The sequence below is a fragment of the Fukomys damarensis genome, unplaced genomic scaffold (genome assembly GCF_012274545.1).
Source record: "Fukomys damarensis isolate Sample0158 unplaced genomic scaffold, DMR_v1.0_HiC HiC_scaffold_11, whole genome shotgun sequence".
Classification (NCBI taxonomy): domain Eukaryota; kingdom Metazoa; phylum Chordata; class Mammalia; order Rodentia; family Bathyergidae; genus Fukomys; species Fukomys damarensis.
The window spans coordinates 47,388,445-47,410,073 of NW_022900923.1; the positions used below are offsets into that span (position 1 = coordinate 47,388,445).

Genomic DNA, 21,629 nt, shown 5'->3' on the forward strand with positions numbered 1-21,629 from the left:
CAAAACATTGTGTTTAAACAGCAACAGGTGTGCGGTCGGCCCGCGCTCAAGCTTTCTGTGGCCGGGCAGGAGCAGCGCATGCCCGAGCTGTGTGGATCTAGGACAGCCCCGGGGGTGGCTGTCACTCAAAGCCTGGGGGTTTCTGATCTACCTCAGTGAGTCAGGACTCCTGGTCACTCTCTCCAAAGTCCACTTCCAGAGGGGACGGGCACGTCCCAGTGGAGGGGAGAACTCTGTCTGGTGTGCACTGTGACAGAAGACTGGACACTTGGAGAAGAGCCGACCTCTGAGAGGAGTGTGTGCGCGTGTGTGTGCATGTGTGACGTTGGATGTGGGGTCCGGGGCAGAGTTCAGGGTGGAGGCCGATTGAGGGGTTGCGTCCGTCGACCCGGGGAGCAGCGCATCCCCGGGAACTACCTGGAGTAGGAGGCTCTGTCTGTGTTTTGCTCCGGCTCATGCTTTGTCTCTGTCTCCCACAGAAAGTCACTTGGCACCGGGGATGCCGCCCCATAGCTCCGTGCTGCCCCGTTGGGAGCTGTCTCTCTACCTGCTTACGTCGCTGGGCTTCCACTGCTATTCTTTTTACGAAGTCTACAGAGTCTCCAGAGGTAAGTGCCGCTCTTCCCTCATCTGTGGGGCGGGATGTGCGGCGGAACCGAGCAGGCAGGGGCCGCACCAGAAGCAGGAAGAGCCTCCTGCCCTTTGAGAGTCAGGTGCTGAGGCAGCTGCAGGAGCTGGGCCTGGCCGGAGAAGCGGTCACCTGTGACCGGAGGGGCACAGCCCTGTCCTCCCTCTGCCTCTGCCTGTGCGACCTGGGCGTCTCTCCCTGCCCAGCTCCTCTGTCCCAGAGCTGTGCCAGGCGGACTGCGATGGACTGGAGATAAACCTCCCTCCTCCAGGGCAGTGCTGGGCGGGGCATCTCCTCGGGGAGGACAGTGGCTATGTACGACATGGTGGAAGGTTCAGGGGTCAGGACGACTGGGGCCCTGCCTGCCTCCCCTCTTCAATTGTTTGAATCAAGCCCAAGTCCGTGAAATTTCCCATCTCACTCTGAGTCCTTCCAGTGCCTCTGGTTCATCTCGGCCATGGCTTCTGCTGCGGCCTCTGTGTGCGCGTGTGTGCGTGTGTGCAAGAGTGTGTGTTCAGGCCCAGGGCCTCTCACGTGCTGAGCATGTCCTCTACATCTGCCTTTCCTCATAGAAGGGTCTGCTTCAGTAGCTCCTGTGGGTCTGAAGGGAATTTGCATTCAGAATTAACAGTAAGCTTAAATCTCCTCCACCGCCATTCTTTTCATGCGTGTCACGGTGCCAGCTTAAAGGTGTTTGAGACTTAGACTCCTTTTGTTATCATCTTTCTCAGGTTTTGGGGTTGGGTCTCACTGTGTTGCCCAGGCTGGCCAGGTATGATGTATTACACTCCTAATCCCAGCTACTGAGGAGGCTGAGGCAGGAAGATCACAAGCCCGAGACTAACCTGGACCACTTAGTGAGACCTGGTCTCAAAATGAAATTTAAAGGGCTGAGGATGTAGCCCAGTGATAGAGCACCCCTGGGTTTTATCTCCAGTACTGCAAAAAACCCAAACCCAAACCAAACAGTCCAAAACCCTGGGCTGAAGTAATCCTCCTGCCTCAGTATTCCAGGTAGCGGAAATGACAGGCACATGTCGCCGTGTGCTGCCTCTCTGTCTTGTTTTGCCGTCTTAGTGTGTTGCCTGCAACTGGGGTGTGGCCCGCAGCCAGGGGGGACTCTCTTTTACTGGGGGGCAGTTTGGCAAGCGCACTCTCCACTCCTGCTCCCAGCCTTGCTGCATGGAGTCCCACAGACGGAGCGGGGGCCGAGGTCTACAGCTTAGGGTCGTGTGACCTCGAATCCCCGATGCCTCAGCCGTCTCTGCAGCCGTTTAGGACAGTTTCCCGGAGGATGGTGCCGCCGGCTGTGGAGAGATGAGCAGGAACAGCCGAGGGAGAGGGGCGCCCGGGAGCCGAGGAAATGTGGGCGAGCTTGTGCGTCTGCTGGGAGAGGGGAAGTGGAGCATGGGCCAGGAACCGCAGAGGCCGGACCGGACCGGACCGGACCGTGGATGTGAGGGGTGTGGGGAGGGCGGGGCTCAGGTCAGCAGCAGGGCAGGCCCACTGCAGAGTGGTCTCCTCTCCGAGGCGATGCTCACCTAAAACGGCACAGGTGGGGCTGAGAGCGCAGCTTGGGGTACAGCATGCGCTTAGTCTGCTGCAGGCCCTGGGTTCAGCCCTTGGAGGGAAAATGAAATGAAATAAAATGCAAAGAGGCGTTGGGAAGCGCCACCAGGAGGCGCCTGACTGAAGGTAACACACTGCCTTGTGGGTCCCAGGGCTGAGGTGGATACTGGTCTTCAGGACTGGGTTCTCTCTCCATTCTACATTTGCCCCTCAGCACAACTCACTGAGAGGCTTGACAGGCACAGCACACAAGATTGCTGTGGCCGGTTGCAGTATGGTGTTTAGAAAGCTCCCCAGAGCCAGGTGTGGTGCACGCCTGTAATCCCAGCACTCAGGAAGCTGAGGCAGGAGGATCGCTGTGAGTTCGAGACCAGCCTGGGCTACATAGTGAGTTCCGGGTCAGATTCAACTACATAGTGAGAAACCCTGTCTGAAAATAAAGAAAGAAAGAAAGCTCCCTGGGCTCCTTCTACGGGTTCCTAGGAGCCCTTCACACATGCTCCCACCTCCTGCAGGGTGGCTGTGCCTTTGCCGTGCTCGCTTTCTGTGCACAGGGACAAAGGCAAGGAGAGGACAGCCTTCTTCTTACCAGAGCACGACATGGAAGTTACTTTCATTACATCCATCTGTGTCCATGCGCTGGAACTCAGTCCAGCGGCCACATTTACTGAGAGGAAGCTAGGAAATGTCTCTGGTTGGGAAGCCATTTCTCCAGCCCAAACCCAAGGGCTCAATTATAAAGGAGAACAGCAAGAATGGACATGAACAGGGACTCCCTCTCTTCCATAGACCGTGTCTATTGCCGTAAAGTTTTGTGATTTAGGATACCCACCATCATTTGTTATTACTCACGGGTCCGCGAGGATTTTTCTCTTTTGAACAGGCTTTACTTTTGAAGCAGTTTTAGGTACATACCAGAATTGAGCAGAGAGCTCCCAAACGGTGCTCTCACCCTCACACAGCCTTCCTGTCCACACCCGGCTCCACAGCGGTGGATCTGCTACACCCTGTGAACGTCATCACATCACTGACGCTCAAAGTGCGTAGTTCACAGAAGGGTTCACACTTGGTGGGCTGCAGACTGTGAGCCCGGTAAGTGTGTAGTGACTTACTCACTGTTACAGTGCCACGTAGAGTGGTTTACTGCTCTAAAAGCCCTGTTAGCTACCTGTTCATCCTTCTGCCACTCTCATAAGCACTGGCCTATTTACTGTCTCCATAGTTCGCTTTCTCTAGACTGTCAAGTATTTGGGATCACACAGTGTGCGGTCTTTTCAGCACGGCCTCTTTCTGTGCTAGAACCAATGAAGTCTTCTCAGGGTCCCCTCAGGGCTTGGCAGTTCACTTCTGTTTGCACTGAGTAGCATCCCCCGTCTACTGCAGTTCACTGTGTACCTGTTGAAGAACATCTCAATTGCTTCCAAGTTTTGGAATTACAAATAAAGTAGCTAGAGACACCTGTGTATGGAGTTCTGTGTGGACCTGAGTTTTAAGCTCATTTGGGCAAATGCCAAGGGATCTCGTTGCTAGCTTACACTGTGAAAATGTGTTCGTTTTTGTAAGACACTGCCCAACTGTTGTCTAACAGAGAGGCTGTACCACTTGGCATCCTCATGGGCAATGGAGGTACTCCTGTGACTTCACATCCCAGCCAGCGGTTGCTGCAGTCCTGGGTGTGGCCACGCTGTAGGAGTGCTGTGATGGCTTCTTGTTTTCCCACAGTGAAAAATCTTAACAGGTGGTAGGTGCCATTCCTCTGACTTTGTTTTTTGTCCATATCGTTTTGGCTGCTCTAGCTCATTTTCATCTCCATATGAACTTTCCAATCACTTTGTTAATGTCCACAAAATAATTTGATGGGACTTTGATTTGGATGACATTGAATCTGTAGATTAAATTGGGGAGAATATTGTCAATACCATGACAACACTGAGTCTTCTCAATATTCAGTGTTCAGTGAAAACATGCAATATCTCTCTATGTAGTTCTGTGATTTTCTTCCTGAGATTTCTTTTTTTTAGTTTTCTTCATATTAATCTTGTATATATTTGGTTAGATTTATACCTAAGTATCTTATTTTTTGGAGTAATAATGTAAATGGTTCTTTCTTTTTAATTTCAGCTTCCGTTTATTCATTGCTGGTATATAGAAAATCAGGTGATTTTTGTGTATCAGTCTTGCATCCTACAATCTTGCTTTGTAATTGTTGATTAGCTCCAGACGACTTTTGGTGATTCTTTCAGGTATCCTACATATATGAGCCTGCCATGTGTACACAAAGTCTCAGTCTGTGTCTCTGTCTGTCTGTCTGTCTCTTTGTAGGGTCTCACTTTGTAGTCCAGGCTGGCTTCGGATTTACAGCGATCCTCTTGCCCTGTGCCTCCTGAGTGCTGGGATGCAGACATGTACCACCACGCCCGGCAAGGGCAGTTTTATTTCTTCGTTCTCACTCTGTGCCTTTTGTTTCTTCTTTTCTTTTTCTTTCTTTCTTTCTTTCTTTTTTACTCTTACTTTGTTTTATTGCATTAAACTATGCTGGTATAATATTGAAAAAAAGTTGTGAGGGCTTTACCCGTGCTTCCTCCCTGACTTTACTGTGAAAGCTTCTAGTTCCTCACTATTAAATCTGTTAACTAGAGGTTTTTTTGCCTGTTTGTTTTACAAGTACTTTTTATCCAGTTAAAGATGTGCTCTCAATCCCTAGATATCTTGAGTGTTTTTGCATGAAGACTGTATCAGGAGGGGTTCTCTGGAAACAGAGACAGTAGGATACAGGCAGGTATAGATATGAAAAGAGATTCATTATGGGGAGTCGGCTCATGCAGTTTCGGAGGCCGGGAGGGGCCCACAGTCCACCAGCCCGACACTGTGGACACCAGGGATGTGTGTAGTGTAGTCCGAGTCTGAAGCTGAGACCCTGAGAGCTGATGGTGTAAATCCCAGCTCGAGGGCAGGAGATGAGGTGAGATACCCAGCTTGCTCAGTAAGACAGAAAGCAGGGGCACTTTCTTCCTTCTCCCACCCTGGTTTTGTTGAGGCCCTAGGGGACTGGATGTGTCCCTGTCCCCCAGATCGGGGGAGTGATGGACTCCGCCCCTTCAGCTGATTAAAGTGCTGGTCTCCACCAGAGACTCCCTCACAGACAGACCCAGAAAGAGGGTTTACCCTGGGCACCTGCGTCCAGCCAAGCTGGAGTAAAGGTAGGCATCACAGCCTGCAGTGCTGTGCCAAGTGCTTGCCCAGCATCTGTCGATGCCCCTCAGTGTGATGGGCTACACTGCGGACTCTGTGTTCTGCTTGTTTTTCTTGTTCTGAGTCAGTGGACTCAGCGCAGCTGTTTTCCTGCTGCAGTCAGGTGGGGCTGCTGTCCTGGGATGGCTCGCGGAGCTCAGGCGTCCGAGATGGTCCGCATGGTCCCCTCGTGAGGCTGGCGTGCGCTGGCTGTCTGCTGGGCTCTGCGGTGTCCTCCAAGTGACCTCCCCAGGTGGCCTGTTTCTCACAACAGGCAGCTGCATTCCAAGAAGGAGCGCGGCAGGTGTCCTGGAGCAGAAGCAGACGGCCTGACGCCCAGCCCGGGGAGTGGCAGGGGAAGCCGTGCACCGCATGCTGTGGTCAGAGCCAGACCTTGGCCGGTGTAGGTTCCCAGCGAGGCGAGCGCGCCCGTGGGAGAGCCACGCACATCCACAGGGAGAGAAGGCGCTGACGGGGCCGGCTCCGGGGCGTGAGCACGGGCGGCACAGCCTTCTATGGGACAGGACGCTGACGGTCCATAAGTAGTAGAGCTGGCGTTTAAAGCTAGGCCTGTCCATATAGACCTGATGCTTTTTCTTTTCTGACTCTCATAGTAATTGCTGTTTTCCTAAAGCAGCTTGTTTGAAAGGGAGGCTGTGATGTCTAAGTTTGTTGATTTATTTATAGATGTATGTGCTGTACTGTGCACTGCTGGGGACAAGACTGCGCTACCACTGAGCTACGTCGCCCTCCCTCTGTCATCTGTTCTACTGTTGAACTTTAAACTGAAACAGTTTTGTCCCAGCGGAGCAAATGGTTCCATTCCTCCTGGGCTGCGGTAGCTGCTGGGATGGGCAGCGTCCCTCAGAGGACAGCAGCTCGCAGGGTCCGGAAACTGTCACGTCTTTGGCTTTGTACAGGTCCTGCCCTAGCCCACAGCTTCTCTTATCAGTGCTTTTCCCTCATCGGGGGCCTGGTGTTTCTCTGGCCGCTCCCAGGAACTTCTTCCTCTGTTCCTTTTCGCAGGGTCAGCTCATGCCAGCTGGGTCCCTGCCTTGCCAAAGTGGGCTTAACTGTGCAGAGCTGAACCTTTTGAATTCCAGGACTCACTTTCTACTGGGGAGAAAGTACACTTGCCTCCTTATGGAAGTGGGCCATTGGGAAAATGAGCTTTCTGTAAACTTGCTGTGGCCATTGAAAGAGCCCAGAAGATGCACCAACTTGGCAGTACTGCAGCGGAGTGTCCCCGAGGGGCACCTGTGCTGCTGCTCTTTCTTGGCACTGGGGGGCATCCTGCCACTGCTCCTCCCAGCCACAGCCGAGGGCTTGGCAGGCCATTCGGAGGGGCAGACTGGCCTTCCCGGCTGTAGTCTGATGCATCTTTTGCTGGATCCTCACCTGAGACTGAACAGAACTTCCTTTTCCCCTCCACTAAGCACGCAGAGTCGCGGAAACACGAAGGAGGTGCCACCCCGTGCCGGTGCCCCGCAGTGTCCTGCCTGGTCATGGCTGTTCCAGGCCTTGTCTCTCCTCACCTTGAACACGAGGAAGGGTGCGATGTACCATGGAACTCAGGGCTTGCACAGTGCGCCTGGAAAGAACGAACCCTCCTCAGGGTCGTGGACTCCTGGGGCCGTGTCATTTTTTTTTTGTACCGGGGATTGAACTCGGGTCCTTGTGCTTGCAAGGCAGGCCACCGATCTGCTGAGCTAAATCCCCGGCCCCAAAAGATTTTAAGTCATTTTAAAGCAAGCTTCGCAATGAAAGCAGGGAGAAGACGCAGTGAAAGGGGGCTGCTGACAGGAAGGGCAACATCCGGGTGGGGGGGACTCTTGACCACCACTCCAGGCCACCACCTACCGGGTCATATTTAAGTTTTCTGTGTATCCTTTGCTCATTTTGACAGTTTATAGCTTTTTAGGACCCTATCCATTTTAGGTAGTATTTCAGTTTGATTAGTGTATTGTAGTACGTAATGCTCTTATTTTCATTTTTTGTGGTTTCTTTAAGTTGCCCTTTCCTGTACATGGCTGTGTGTTTCTAAAATGTTTTACTTCTCACCGCGTGGCTCCCCGCCCCTCTGCTGTGTTCTTTGCACCTTCTCCCTCCTGCCTTTCCTCGTTCCATCTCACCACTTCTCCCTCTTTTTTGCTTACTGATTTTTTCCTTTGATCACCTGAATTACGAAAAGAGATGTCATCAGTCTTTTCAGCTTTTGATTTTGTTACTTTCTCAACTGTTTCTTTTTGTTCTCCAATCCCTTAGTCACTGCCCTTTTCTCTGTTTGCCTGAGTTTGGTCTGTTCCTTTTTATCCCAGCTTTATGGGTTGGACACTTAGCCCCTCTATTTTGCATGGAAGGCACTTGTGTGGTTGTATTGTATCTGGTTGTTTTTCTCAGTAGGGGAATCATAGAGAAACCACACAGACTTCTCCAGTTCTTGGTAGGTGGACCCAGCCTGTTGTCTGTGAGGGGCTGTGCTGGAGAACACTTTCCTAGGGGAATGTCTGCCCCACATCCTCTCCGAGAGTTGGGACAGATATGGTATCTAATGAGTTAAAGTTATTTTTTCTCAAACAGTTAACTAAAATTTATTAGGGTGGTTTTCATTGAATTACGAGGCAACGTTGGCTATATATTAAATTTTAAAACTCCAGACAATGTGGCGGTTTTCTTTTCAGTTTCATCGACTTCCACAATTTCACACTAATTGTTTTTATTTTGTAAAATGTTGAAGTCTCTGGAGTACTTCTTTTTCTGGTGTACTTTATTTTTCCAGACATGTCTTTAAAATTGCCAAGTTCCAAAAACATCGCATTAGGGTTTTAATTAGCACTAAAAGAAATCTGAAAATTAATATGTAAATAATTTTTTAAAAAAGTAACATTATATTTTTCCTTCCAGAATTGATTTTTTGTTTTGTGTGTTTAATCTGTCTTCTGTTACTTTCTTCATGTAATGGTCTTCATAGTAGACCCTGCTAACATTCTTGTTAAGATTATTTCCAAGTCTTTTTTCTCCTTTTATGATTGATCTATTTTCCAGTTATACTTCTCATATTTTCCACTTGATTCTGGTCTGTAGTAAAGGTATTTATTTTAGTTTATCTATTTTATATTCCCCAAATTTACTGAATTTCAGCCAGTGGAGTTATCATTTGATTTTCCTGGTTGATCTTTTGAAATAATACACCCATAACTAATAATGGTTTTTCCTTCATCATTTTTTTCTTTGCTATAACTTCTAGAAAAATAGAACAGTTGGATGTTATTCTGTTTTAATGGATATCCTTGTATTGCTTTTACCATTAGTGAAAAATTGTACAAGTTTTACTTATTTTTAAAAATCACATTAAGGAATGCTTACATTAAAAAAATTGGTAATAAGCATTGAATTTTATTCATTTTAAAAGTGTCTACTGCTCAAGCAGTTACTTGGTTTTCCTTTTTCTTTTTCCCATTGAGTTTATTTGGTACATTTTAGGTATACAGTAGTTACATTCATCATTGGGATCTTGTTCCTTTACATGACTTATTTTGGTTCTTATTTTTCCCTATTCCCCTGCCCTCCCTTTACCCCCTCCACGCTTCCTTATTTACAAAGTCTTTGTTTCCATTATTTTTGCTTTTCTCTTATTTTTCTTTTCCCTTCTTACCTTTCTCCTCCCCCACCCCTTCCCCTACTCTTTTAGACCTTTTCTTCCTATTACACAATATCAGTTATACATTTTGATCCTTATTTACACTTTGTGTTTTCATACCAGAGAAACTATTCGGTATTTACACAGGTGTGACCTATTAATTTCACTTAGGAGTTCGGCCTCGTCTGCATCCACTTAATCTTTCTGACCTATAAATACAATATTTTAAAGGAACTACACTTCAGTAGCAACACAAACCCACATTGTTACTGCAGGTGACGGTGTCCCAGATGGGTTTCTAGGTTCTTGTGGGTGATGAACAAAGAATCGGACGGGACACACAAGGAGAAGCTGCAGTTTTTGCTTCGGTGACAGTGCCACTCCGAGTGGGTGGGCTTATGTGGTGGAAAGGAAGATGGTGTACACACCCCAGGGTGTTGGGTTTAAAATGCTGGCTGTGTGTAGGGCAGCACCCATGGGTGTCCCACAGGGTGACTGGCCGTGTGGCCAGCTGGGTGCTAGTCCTGTCTGCTGCGCACATCCTGACTCACTGTGTTACAGCTGGATGTGTGAGACGCGGTCCAGGTGTGTGAACCTCCAGGGAGCGAGCTCCGAGTAAGGAAAGGTTACTGCAGGTCAGGCAGGCTGTGTCTTATCTCCACTTGGAGCAGCAGCTCTAGGACAAAGGTCAGGGGCCTGGCACAGGGTCCAGGGAGTGGAGGGACTGGCCCATCACCCCAATTGTTCTGTGGAATTATAAATACACTGCTTTTTCCCAAGTTTCAAAAAAAGGAATTCTCAGTGAGACTGGCTGACCTGTAGTTTTGTTCCCAGATTCCAAAGCAGCACTCTGCCAGGTTTTTATAATGAGCAGGGAAGATTCCCTCCTGTAACACGAATATCTGAAATGTCGAAGGTTGGTATCTTTAGCTTGTGAGTTTATGTTATGTCTGAAGTCTCTTTGGTAGGAAATTCATTGAAAACTTCCCAGTATATCTCAGGGATATTGGTACATTTAGATTTTTGTTCTTTTTATGTTTTTTTGAGACAGAGTCTCACTATGTAGTTGAGACTGATCTGGAACTCACTATGTAGCCCAGGCTGGTCTCAAACTCACAGAGATCCTCCTGCCTCTGCCTCCGGAGTACTGGGATTACAGGCATGCACCACCATGCCCGACTAGGTTTTTATTCTTATTTACTTAGGCTGAGCAATTTAAATTTTTTATATTGTGGAGATTTTCAAATGTATTAACTTATAGACCATGGTCTTATAATGTCTTGGATAATACGTGTGTCTCATTCACATATCTTCAGAAATTTATCAAAGATTTGTCGATTTAGTAGGTTTATTTTTCCAAAGAGCAAGTTTCTGACTTTATTATAAAATCTACCATTTTCTGGGTTTTGGTCAAGAGTGTTCTCTGATGACCAGTGTCTACCTGGGGCCTTCCAGCTTCTGTAGCAGGCCCCTTGCCTTGCAGGCACTGGCATCTGCCTGAGAAGTTGGGTGTCATCTGTAGCCTTACAAATGAGCCACACTTTCTGCTGATTTGTGTTTTCACTTCTCAAGGGTTTTATTTTCATCTCTGTAATCTTCAGTGATCTGTAGTTAATGTTTTTCTTTAAAAGAGAAATCTCTCCCACACCAGGAAGCCCTGAAATTTAGAGTGTCTAATTTCTCTGATGCCAAGCACCCCAATTTCTTTGTTTTCAGGTAGCAGGGATCCTCTCAGTGGGACATAGCCATATGTAGCTAACATTTGCCTTCTGCCTTTCCCTGTACACACTTGTGGACTTTATTACTCTTAATCTCTTCTTATGAGCAAAGAGCAGAGCAGTTCACTTATGGATAGTTCTTTATTTACAGTACTCATGCGATGCACCGACTTCTCACAGGATATGGGATTTGCTAGCCAGGAGGAGCATTTTCCTATTTATTTTTACAATAGCAGGATTTGGTTGCAAGACAGCTAGTAATTCTGAAGAGCCCAGGCTTAGGTGGGGATTCAAAGGTAACTAACTGGCCTTGCCCTGCAGGCTAGGTGACTCGCTGAACATGGTGGGCCGGGAACAAGGCCTGGGCACTGCCTGATGGTACTGACAGTGAGGTCTGTGGCACAACCAAGGCGCCTTCCCGTTGGCTTGGACCATTGTCAGCACTGCCATGTGGCCATGGTTTAGGGAATAGTTGGGTTTGTTTCCTTATTGGGTTTCCCAGCCTTCTGGCCCAGCCATGGCTTCAGGCCTCCCCTGGTGTTTTCCTCCCGTGTTGGCAGAGGCCGGTAAAGTAGATGTCAGGGTTCAGGGACGCTGTCCAAAGAATGGCACCTTGGCTTTTGAGAAAACAACAGAAGCGGGAAAGTTGCCCGTACCTGCTTCTCTGCACTTCTGCCCTGAGGCACATCACAAAACCTGGGATGCTGTGTAACCTCGGAAACACAGGGCTTGCTGAGCCATTACAGGTGCTGACTGGGAAAGGACCCCAGGTCATGGGACAAGTCCTTGCAATTTCCAGCAGTGGAACTGGGGAGCAGTTGGAAAAATGTCCAATGGACCTAGAGCTCAGGGTGTTTGCATCCATTCTGGAGGAGAAAAGTGTGACTTGTGCACATCGAACTCACGTTGCCTGTGGATAACAGGGGTGGGGTTACATGAAGCAGAAAATCTCTGCAATATCAGTGAGGTCCATAAATGGGGTTTCTTCTGGAGTGCCAGGGTTAGCAATCTGGGAAGTTTATATATAACAGGCCGTGATGGTCAGCTCTGAGGGATCGGTGGTTTCACCATGTGTTTAAGAATGGCCCGTGGCTTGTTACTGCCCACCTCCACCGTTTTTCCTCCTTTCTGTCCTCTGGTTCAGTGAGGGTGAACCTTTTAGAAACCGAGCAACAAACTGCACCCCAAGCTCACTTATTTATCGCAAAGAGCAATGCAATTAAGCCTAAATACTAGGGTTTTAGTTTAGAAAAAACAACTCCTACAGTACCATCTTTTGTCTTAAAAGAAGAAACCACAATAACACGTGTGCCACAGGTTCACCGCCACTACTGATTCTTTGTAATTCGATTGAGAACATGTCAGAGTTTTATTTTATGACATGTGAAATTTGCATTGAATAAATCCATGTGCTCTCCTGCCGTGAGTCCCTTATCACAGGAGGCTCAGCGGGAACTGTGAGGAAGGGTGTTAGATCCCGTGTGGGCAGTGCTGGCTTGCAGAGCCTGCTCCCTAACTTCAGCAAATCTCTCTGGAGGCCTTGGCGCAGCACCAAGGCTGGAGGGCGATGGGGAGCAACCCCTGCGCAGATCCCCGGCCCTTCATTCTGCTCCCTCGGCTCAGGCTACTGCTGCAGCTGGGCCCACGCTACGGGAGCTCTCTCATGGCTGGAGTTTCTGTCCGCCTCTCCCAGAACAGAAAGAGTTCCCACAGGCAGCCCTGGGCCTGCAGAATTCCTTGGGTGAGCAGCTCAGAAGCAGCCCTATTTGGGAGCCTTGCAGGCCATTTATGCCGTTTATTGTTTTGCATCCTATCTGCATCTCTGATTTACTTTTGCTTGGGTTATTTCCAAATCACATTTTCATGCTCTGAATTACAACTGGGAGGGAGATGGAATCTTCAGCCTCAGGTGTCCCGGAAAACCAGTACCTTATCACCTCTGCTCTGAATGACATTCTGCTTATGGATGCTCGAGAGTTACTTGCCATCAGATTCTCTTAGCCTCAGAAGCCCATCTTTTCTGCTTCTCTTCCCTAGTCTCACTCATCGCCACAGTGTGCCGTATCCACTGGCTTCCTAGGGAAATAAAGAACCAGTAGGAGCTGATTGAGGTTTTTCAAATGCATAGAAACAGCAGGACATGTACACAACTATTGGATGTGCGCCTCCCTGACAGTGGCTTGTATCAAACTGGGGTGGTGTGTGTGTTCCTTCCCTCCTGATTCGTGTCCTCTGATCACCCCCACCCCAGAACTGATTTCCCATCTGCATATTGAGGGTGAAAGCCCGAGTTAGTTGGAGGTTTTAGCAAATGGCTTACCGCCACACTGGCGTCGATGAAAACACAAATCCTCTTGCTGGGTAGGTAGGATGGGTGTCTGATGCAGTGTCCCTTGTTGGGGGAGAAGCAACAGCTGACCGGTTGGGCCCTCAGTGGAAAGGGCTTCCTTTCCTGCACTCAGGCAGTGTTCTTGGTGCCGTGAGCTTCTGGCTGTGGGAAGAGAGCGCACCCTGCCTCACCGTCCCCCTGTACAGTGGGCAGGGGAAGACTGCAGGCTCAGAGGCCACCTCTGGCTTGACTGCACCTGAGTTAGGTTGAAAACTCCAGTCCTGCCCAGAGGGTGGGGCAGAGATGCCCACAGAAGAGGAGTCGCCTGAGAGGCTCCGAGGACTGTGCCTTTCAAGGGAGATCTTGGTGGCTGAGGATCCTCAGGTTCTGTTTTCTGGGATCAGTGGACACTATTCTGCGGTTATGAATTTCCAGCTAATTTTAAGACAGCCTGAAAACAGTGGTCGCGAGGGAGTTAAGTTGTAACTTAAAATTGGTGTCACACATGGATCACTTACTGGTGTCAAGAAATCAAATGGGGTGATGTAAAACAAGAGGGCGGATTTTTGCCTGGAGCTATGCTGACCAGTGCTACAGCCAGCAGCCACCGCCCACCAAGAGACCTGAAACACTGTCAGGGTGGCATGCGTGTGCACTGGATTGTAAAGAATTAGTGTAGAAAAGCAGCATCAAAAAACCCTTTAATAATGACTGTCAGTTTCCTACTGGAATAACATTTGGGGTATTTTTAAAAAATAAAATATAATACAGTTAATTTTGCCTATTTTCTCTTACTTTGTTGCTATTAGAAACTTTAGAATTATAAAAGTAGCTTATACTGTATTTCCACTGGATGGTGCTGGGCAGGATTCATCCAGGCCTTCCTGTCTGCAGAGGAGAATTTTCCTGCTAGGTGAAGGAAGATGGTACAGATCCCTGTTCTTAGTTCCAATCCCCAGGCTGAATATTTCCTGTGTCGGAAGTTGTAAGGAGGCAGCGAGCGAATTTCTCCCACAAGAGGGAGCTGTATTCCAGCATCAGGAAGCCTGGGGACAGCCAGTCAGCTTCACTGGTTATGAACTACTCTTTTACAAAAGAAGGAGAACAAGAGCAGGTTGTTGCTTTGCTTCCCTTCTCCATAGTCCAGCATCTCTGGAGGTCGCACTCTGTGTGACTCTGAGGCCAAAACGAGGAGGAGGCAGAGGTTTTCTAGCTCCCCCACCCCCGCCCTGGGAATCCAGGTGTGTGGTAACTTGTCATTGGTTTGCAGACTGTTTCTGGGGACTGTGGACAAGGCCACACGCGTGCGTGCGCGCGCGCGCACACACACACACACACACACACACACACACACACACACACACAGAGCAGCCTCTGCCTGCTGCAGTCACACCCTTCCCTGCTGCCCGAGCCACAGGATGCAGTGGATGGGCTCCTGGCTTGTGTCATGTGGCTCTTCCCACCTTCTTGTTCCCGGGAGCAGTACGCGAGCCAGGGTGCTTTTCCCAAATAGTGTGCCTCAGTTTCCCCCCGAGCCTCCTCTGAAACCAGCGTTGTCTCATGCTGGCATTTCACGGCAGCACTCGCTCTGCTTGCTTCCTGAGTTGTTCTTTTCCTGCCTCCTGTGGTTTTTGTCCTCTGCTGGCCTTTCCCTTCGTCTGTCTCTGCACTTTGTCCCTTTTAAGGGATCTCAGCCGTTCTGGTGGCTTTGTCACTACCCTTGTGCTGTGTCTTTACCTCCGGTTTAAAATGTTCTTCTGCACTTTGCCCACGGCCTACTGCTCAGACCGGAACTTAAATGCCTGTCTCGTTCCTTCCTTCCCATGCCAAGGGCCTGCTTTACAAGTTGTGCCCTGCCCCTGGCCTGTGAACAGCCCTGCCAGCCTATGGCTTCCCTTCTGCTGTCTCACAGTGGGCCTGGCTGGGTACACCCTCGAGTGATGTTTGAAGGTGTTGTTGTAGTTCTGAACCAGTTAGGCCGTTTACTTGTCAGCACCCATATCACCCTGATCTGATCCCTTTTTAGGTCTGCTTTCTTCTGTGCGGGGCAGTCACAGTTACGATGCCCTGCAGCATGGTCTGTGTGAAAGTGTTTAATTTGTCTGCTCGTGCCTCTCAGTGGTTCCCTGGGTGGTCCCTTTCCTGCTGTGATCCTTTCTCTTTTGGTGACTCTTATTACACACTGAACCGGATATTTTCTCAGCCCCGTTGTTTATTTCCAGGAACACAGGGCCCAGAGAGCTTAGAAGGAGGTCAGAGAGCATGGCAGGTTTCCTGCCTGCAATCCAGGTCACGGGCTGCTTTTCCAGGATGTATTCACATCTCTGTCAGTGTTTCTGCTGTGTAACCGCCGATCTTGTTCCGATTTGTGACTAATGGACACTGTTTTTCTTGTTAGAGCACGAAGAGGAGCTGGACCAAGAATTTGAGCTGGAGACGAACGCTTTATTTGGAGGACTGAAGAAGGTACAAGGTGGATAAATGATGAAACGTCACAGTTTCCAAAACAGACCTCAGGTCCAGGCTGCAGCTCAGTGGTAGAGCACTTGCCTAACACTCTGCAAAGCCCCGGATTCAATACCCAGCGTTGCCAACAACAGAAACAAACCCCCTGCCGATCCCAGTTGTTTGTCTCTGCTGTGTTTGGCTTTGACCCTGTAGTGTGCTGTGCAGAACCAGAGAGGAGTTGTGCATCTTTGCTGTGGCGAAGGTGTGAGTGTGCTGTATTGGGCGAGGTGTTCTCAGGCTGTCTTGTCCCCTGTGTCTTCTTAGGGCACCGGAAATTGGATTGCACCACCTTATCAGTGAGCACGGTTTTCATGTTGGTAGATTTCAGGAATTCCCTCGTTGACCTGGCCGTGTCTGTTAGGGTCCAGCATGGCTCCAGCACACCTGCTCCTTGCCAGCTCTTGGCTGTGGTAGAACGCTCGCTCTGTGCTCTGCTGTCCCCATGCTGCAGTGCACACTGGGAATTCCCGCCCCTTGCCCTGCCATGTGGTGGCGGTGGCAGGCGAAGCTGCCTGCCAGTGCAGCTCACCTTGCCTCCATAGGAGGCAGGCCGACTGTTGTTCAGTTTTAGACCTTGTGCCTTTCTGCTGGACCAAGCAGCGCTTCTGTGCCAGCGTACGTCGTAGGTAGGAGCCAGACCCTGTTCTTCCCAGTAGATAGAGGCGAGACCACTTTTTTCCCACTAGAAGCCCTTTCCCTGGGATTCTTTTCATTCTTTTCCTTTTTGTTTTCCAGGACCCCATTTCAGTCACCTCTTATCGTGGGAGGTCCAAGACCCAGCTCATGGGTTGGGGTTCAGGTCAAAGCCAGTTATGAAGTTATTTCAATATGTTTCTAAAATGGTATCAAAGCATTGATTCTTACTACTTTTACTGCAAGTAGGTACTGTGTCAGATATGTCACAGTTCATTTAGCTTTTGTGGGCTGGCTTGGGACATAAAATGATGCTTAAGGTTCTGAACTTTCTGTCTTACCAGTGAAATTTGGAAGATAATTATTTTCCAAATTGGGCACTGCACGTACTGGTACTTTTCAACCTTGACAGCCGGAGGTTTTGCTTACAGCTTTGCCTGCAATGAACTTCAGCTTCCATGGGAGGTAGCCTGTCCCCTTTGGCAGCTCTGGCTTTACACAGAGGACTCTGTTAGCTGCAAGCCCTATACGTGGGACTAAGAGGATTGCCCTGCCTCGCTTGGGGGCCTTTTCTGACTTTGTTGTTGTTGTTGTTGCTCTGCCTGCGGGATATTTTATTTCTGTGAAAAGTTAGACATGAATTGAATTTGTACTCATGGGATCCATTTCTAGATGTTTCTTATTTTCATAAGCCCTTTTTAGGATCATTAGAAGGACTATACAGTGGGTAGACCGTGCCCACTTCAGAGTTGAGAAAACATGGGAATTCAAAATGTACAGATGGCTCTCTGGGGGGTTGGGTTCGACTCCTTAGAAACAGCACTGTTGGGTCTCTTACAGCAACCAAAAATGATTGCCTATTTTCCTATTCAGAGCCACACAGTTTGGGCATTTCAGATTCGAAGTTGTTTGCCAGGGACAAGCATAAGCATATCTGTTTTACAGCAAGAGACTTTTAGCTGAAGAGACACCATTGTGAGGCAGTATGAGAATGAACCAGGTGCCGAGGAGGAGTTCTGGAGCTACTGTGGTCTCATTGTCACGAGCAGGCTCAGCCCACCAGGCTGTTGCTTCCTCCAGACAGTGCGGCTTTGTCTTCACGCACTGCCAACTCCGTCCCCATCAGCCCCGCCGCTCAACACCCTGCAGGGCTGCAGAGCCTGGGGACCTCTTCTGCACATTCTCCGTGACCGTCCTTGTCCCAGGGCCCAAGCAACCCCGCCTCTGCAGAGCAGTACGCAAGGCACAGAGCTCCCCGTGGAGCCCCAGGGACTCCATCCTGTGTCGTCCCGATAGATCCCATCCATCTGTCCTTCTGTCCTCTCAGCCAGCTACGTGGTGCTCGGTACCTTGCAGGGGGCCAGGTGAGTCAGGTCCTAGAACTGAGCGGAAAACGCTGAGTCCTCACGGAGAGCTATAGAAGAGGGAATTAACGAGGTGTCCTCAGGTGCTGGACGGGTCCCTTCTTGGAGGCTGTAGCAGCGGGCAAGCAAATGCCGCCCTGGTCCAATTTCTAATCAACAGAAGATGCTGCCTGACAATGGAGAGGAGTCCTGGAGTGGGGGAGCCCCCGTTACCTGACCAGCCCTTTCTTGCGTGCTGGTTTATGGGTTGCTAAACCTTGGCACCACTGACGTGTGGGACCACTGACTGTTGTGAGGGAGCTAGTGTGTCACTGCAGGATGCCGAGCAATCCTCCGTACCTCTGCTCAGTGTCTTGACAATAGAAACATCTCCAGGCGTGCCATATGCCTCCGGGTAAGATCCGCCACTTTTGAGAAGAGCGGGCTGTAGCGGTGAAAGGCCTTGCCCACCCCCTTGGTTGTGCTGATTTTCTTGCTTTGCGCCTCTTGGTTCTCCCGTTCCTGTCTGCTTCCTTGCCTGGCCTTCCGCTGAGGTCTCAGAAGCACTGGGTGCTTGCAGCTCCCACCGCCCTCCCTCTGTCCTGGTCCGTCCACACCCGCAGCTGGGATGGATGTTTCCTATGCGCTGGCCGTGCCGCCCACTGGGCGCAGTGCTGAGCAGGCAGAAGCACTCGGTGCTGGGGTCTCCCCGTGGGGAAAGACCAACTGTGAGTAAGCAACGGATGCAGCAGCCACAGATCGAGCTAAATTATGTGAAGGTTCCTTCATTCCTTGTTCATTGCTATAAAATCTAACCAGGCAGCCACTTCAGGAGGGCTTGCTTGGCTCTCAGTCGTAGGGGTACAGTGAGACCCTGGTTCATGAATTTAGCTGGTTCTTCTGCTTGGGAAGATGGCTGTGGTCCTCTCCATGACCCCACGCAGAGTTCACAAACGGAAGCTAAATTTTCCCGACAGCTTCTGTTTGTGAACCGAACTGTTTTTGAACAGAAGCGTTGGTGAACCCAGTATGATGCTGAGGGCCTCGACTGGTGATGCCCTTCTTGTTGGCCAAGCCCCACTCCACAGGTGTCACATGGCAAGGCATGGTGAGCACGTGTGTGTCTGTGTCCTCTGTCTGATCTCACTCCCTGTGCGAAGCCACCAAGCTGCAATCGAGCTCCAGCCTGACGGCCGTACCCCTTCCTAACAATTCCCAAGGCCCTGCTTGCAAACACGGTGGTTGGATTAAGCTTTCATCCCCTTAATAATTCAAGTGGGGTCCACATTTTAGGGTCACTGGGAGGGGGAGCAGTCAAACAGTGTCTAAACCATAGCAGAAGGAAATGAACAGGTCAGCGTGATACCGCAGTAATGCTTTGGGGTGGAACACCTCAACCGTTATGACATGGTTACTTGTGCAACGTTATTCTGCCTTATCCATCCCCACGTGATGGTGAGGCCCACAAGCAGGGCTGAGATTTCATTATTTCTGTGTCCTCTCTGCCTGGAACAGCGTGCTGCATGGTCAGACGCAGCAGCCCTGGTGCGAGCTGGTGGACGGTGTTAACTACAGCAGGGGGAGGCTGCTGCAGGACCAGCACTCAGCCCCGCTCAGGAGGGAGGGGCCTGGCCCTGGGCTCCCGGACGGGCAAGCCTGGCAAGGTCCTCACAAGGAGATGCTGTCCGGTGGGGTTGCTGAGGTGGGAAAGGGAGAGCGGTGGCTCCAAGCGGAGCTCGTGAAGGGTGGAGAGAGGAGCCAGCCTGGCCTCCAGCTCGTGTTCTGATGGCGGGAGGCAGAGCCAGCGGTTTAGTCCTCCTGCTCTTCCCACCTGGGACTGAGGGCCCCGGCCCATTGGCCAGTGCTTCCGGTGGCTGTTGTGTGCTGGGGCCTGTGTGGCCCGGGGCCCTGCCTCCTCTCTCACTCCGTCACTGTCTTCTCTAGTGGTGCCCGTTCCCCTTGCCTGCTGAAGTAAAGGAGTTGTTAGACAACGTGGTCTGAGTCAAACTGATTCACGCCAGCCCTGGGCTATGCTGGGTTTAGGTTTCCGTCCCACTTTTCTTTCTGATTCAGGGCACGTGGCATAATGGAAAGAGCTCAGGTTTGGAGTTGTGTGGACTTGAGTTCAAATGTGGCTTCCCTGCCTCTTGGAAAGCCATCTTCCCTCTGTGAGTCTCAGTCCTATCATCTGGAACATGGGAACAGTAGGTGATGGCGATAGAACACACAGCGTGTACATGCTTGGTACAGACTAGCTGCTCCCACGTGGCGTGGCCGTTCCCCAACGTCTCCCTCCCTGTGTTTTCAGTGGACGATTATTGTCTTGCTGCAGCACTGAGAGTTGCCACGGCGGAACATTTAGGGGAATTGCTGCAACAGGGACCTTGCGCTTTTGCTTTCCCCCTGTGGTTCTTATCCTGATATCTTACAGCTCCTCTCTTCTCCTGAGAACGTCTTCTGTGGCAGGCTTCTGAAATGTGGGCAGATCCGTTTGTAAGCTGTTCTCTCAGCAGTAAAACCAGAGAGGACTTTACAGTGCCTGCGAGAAGGCTAAGGAAGAAATCACAAGGAGAGCAGAGGGAAGTCCGTGAGTAACGTCTGCATAGAGAGACGAGAGGCACTTTTCCAAACAAAGACATGACATCTAGCTACGCAACCTTTGCCTACTATAAAGATTTTAAGATTTAGCATATCTACAAATGCCTCTTTATTTCAAACTTTGAAAAAATGGCATCGCTGTGTCTTGATTCAGTCAACAAATGCCAAGTGCCGGCTGGGTGGAGGCCGCGGTGCCATGTGCAGGTGTGGGGCGGCTGACGGTCCGGGCGCCGAACACCACAGCTGGTGAGGGAGAAACAGGATGGCGAAACCCGACCCAGGACCTCTCGGTGTGGGCGGGACATGGGGCCCGGCAGGTGACAGGAAGTTGAGTGGGAGGAGGACGGTGACCCAGACGGGCGGGAGCTGCCACATGTGCAGCCCGGATGGCAGCGGTCGGTCGTCCAAGGGTTTCGGCTGTTGCTTTGCTGCGGGCTTTCCGCAGGTTCCCTCCTCTTTGACCTTGGCTTTGCAGCGGTCGGTCGTCCAAGGGTTTCGGCTGTTGCTTTGCTGCGGGCTTTCCGCAGGTTCCCTCCTCTTTGACCTTGGCTTTGCAGACCTAGCTTTTATGAACGGCAGAAAGCTGCAGCCCCCTTTCCGTCCCACCTAGCAGTCGCTACCTGATCCCTTTCCTTGCCTGCCCTCTCACAGATCTTCAGTGCACCCAGAGGGAGTCACCGGGGCCGGGCACTGCAGGTGCAGGGCAAGCAGTGCGTGCAGGGAGGGGAGGTCAGCGCACTCGTCCTCCCTCGCGCCTGTGGCCTCCGGCCCTCTCTTTGGACTCTGCAGCCCCCTGTCTGTGCCCAGAGGGGTGTGCACAGGACACAGCAGTCTGCCCACACCGAGCAGCCCCTCTGTGAAGGCGCAAAACTGTGTTAAAGCCCGGTTTTCTGCTAACAAGGACAGGTGGAGAACCCAGCCATGCATCTGGGGGTTGAGGGAAAGCAGGGAGAGCAGAAACCCTGGAGTGAGCCCTGAGGGGTGCGAACAGGCTGCAGAGCCCTGGACGGAGCCTGCCTGACTCCACCTCGCAAGGCTGCAGGCAGCCTGCTGTGCGCCAGGAAGCCCAGTGAGGCTCCCAGGAGTGCCGCAGGGCCGCAGTGCGTCTTGTCTGGGCCTGACTGTGATGAACTCTGTGGGGTGAGGGAGGCGTGGCACTCTGCTTGAGTTCACACTCCGTCCGAGAGAGGGCGCTCGGGACATGGCGTGGGGCGGTTTGAGCAGACACGGGGTGCGTACAGCAGGACCCTCGCCCGGCGCCTGCGTCCCTCCTCGACCCTGGCCCTGGCATGACATGAATAGAGTTCTGTGTGCGACGTTGCTCCTGAGAGAGGGTCTTGCCTTGGGACGAGCGGGAATCCCCTCTGGAGAGGGTGGCTCTTCATTGAGCTTCGAGCACAAGTATTACGCTTTGAGTCGATCCAAGTGTGCC

General features: G+C 50.8%; 1 protein-coding gene across 1 annotated transcript in view; it reads left to right on the plus strand.

Moving 5' to 3' along the window:
* Positions 1-241: 241 nt before the first annotated feature.
* Hhat (hedgehog acyltransferase) overlaps positions 242-21,629 on the plus strand; it is a 255,752-nt gene continuing 234,364 nt past the window's right edge. The window contains exons 1-3 of the mRNA XM_033762250.1: positions 242-295; positions 480-608; positions 15,514-15,581. Of these exons, the coding sequence (XP_033618141.1) occupies positions 500-608; positions 15,514-15,581 (177 nt within the window). The 5' untranslated portion in view covers positions 242-295; positions 480-499. The remainder of the gene's footprint in view (positions 296-479; positions 609-15,513; positions 15,582-21,629) is intronic.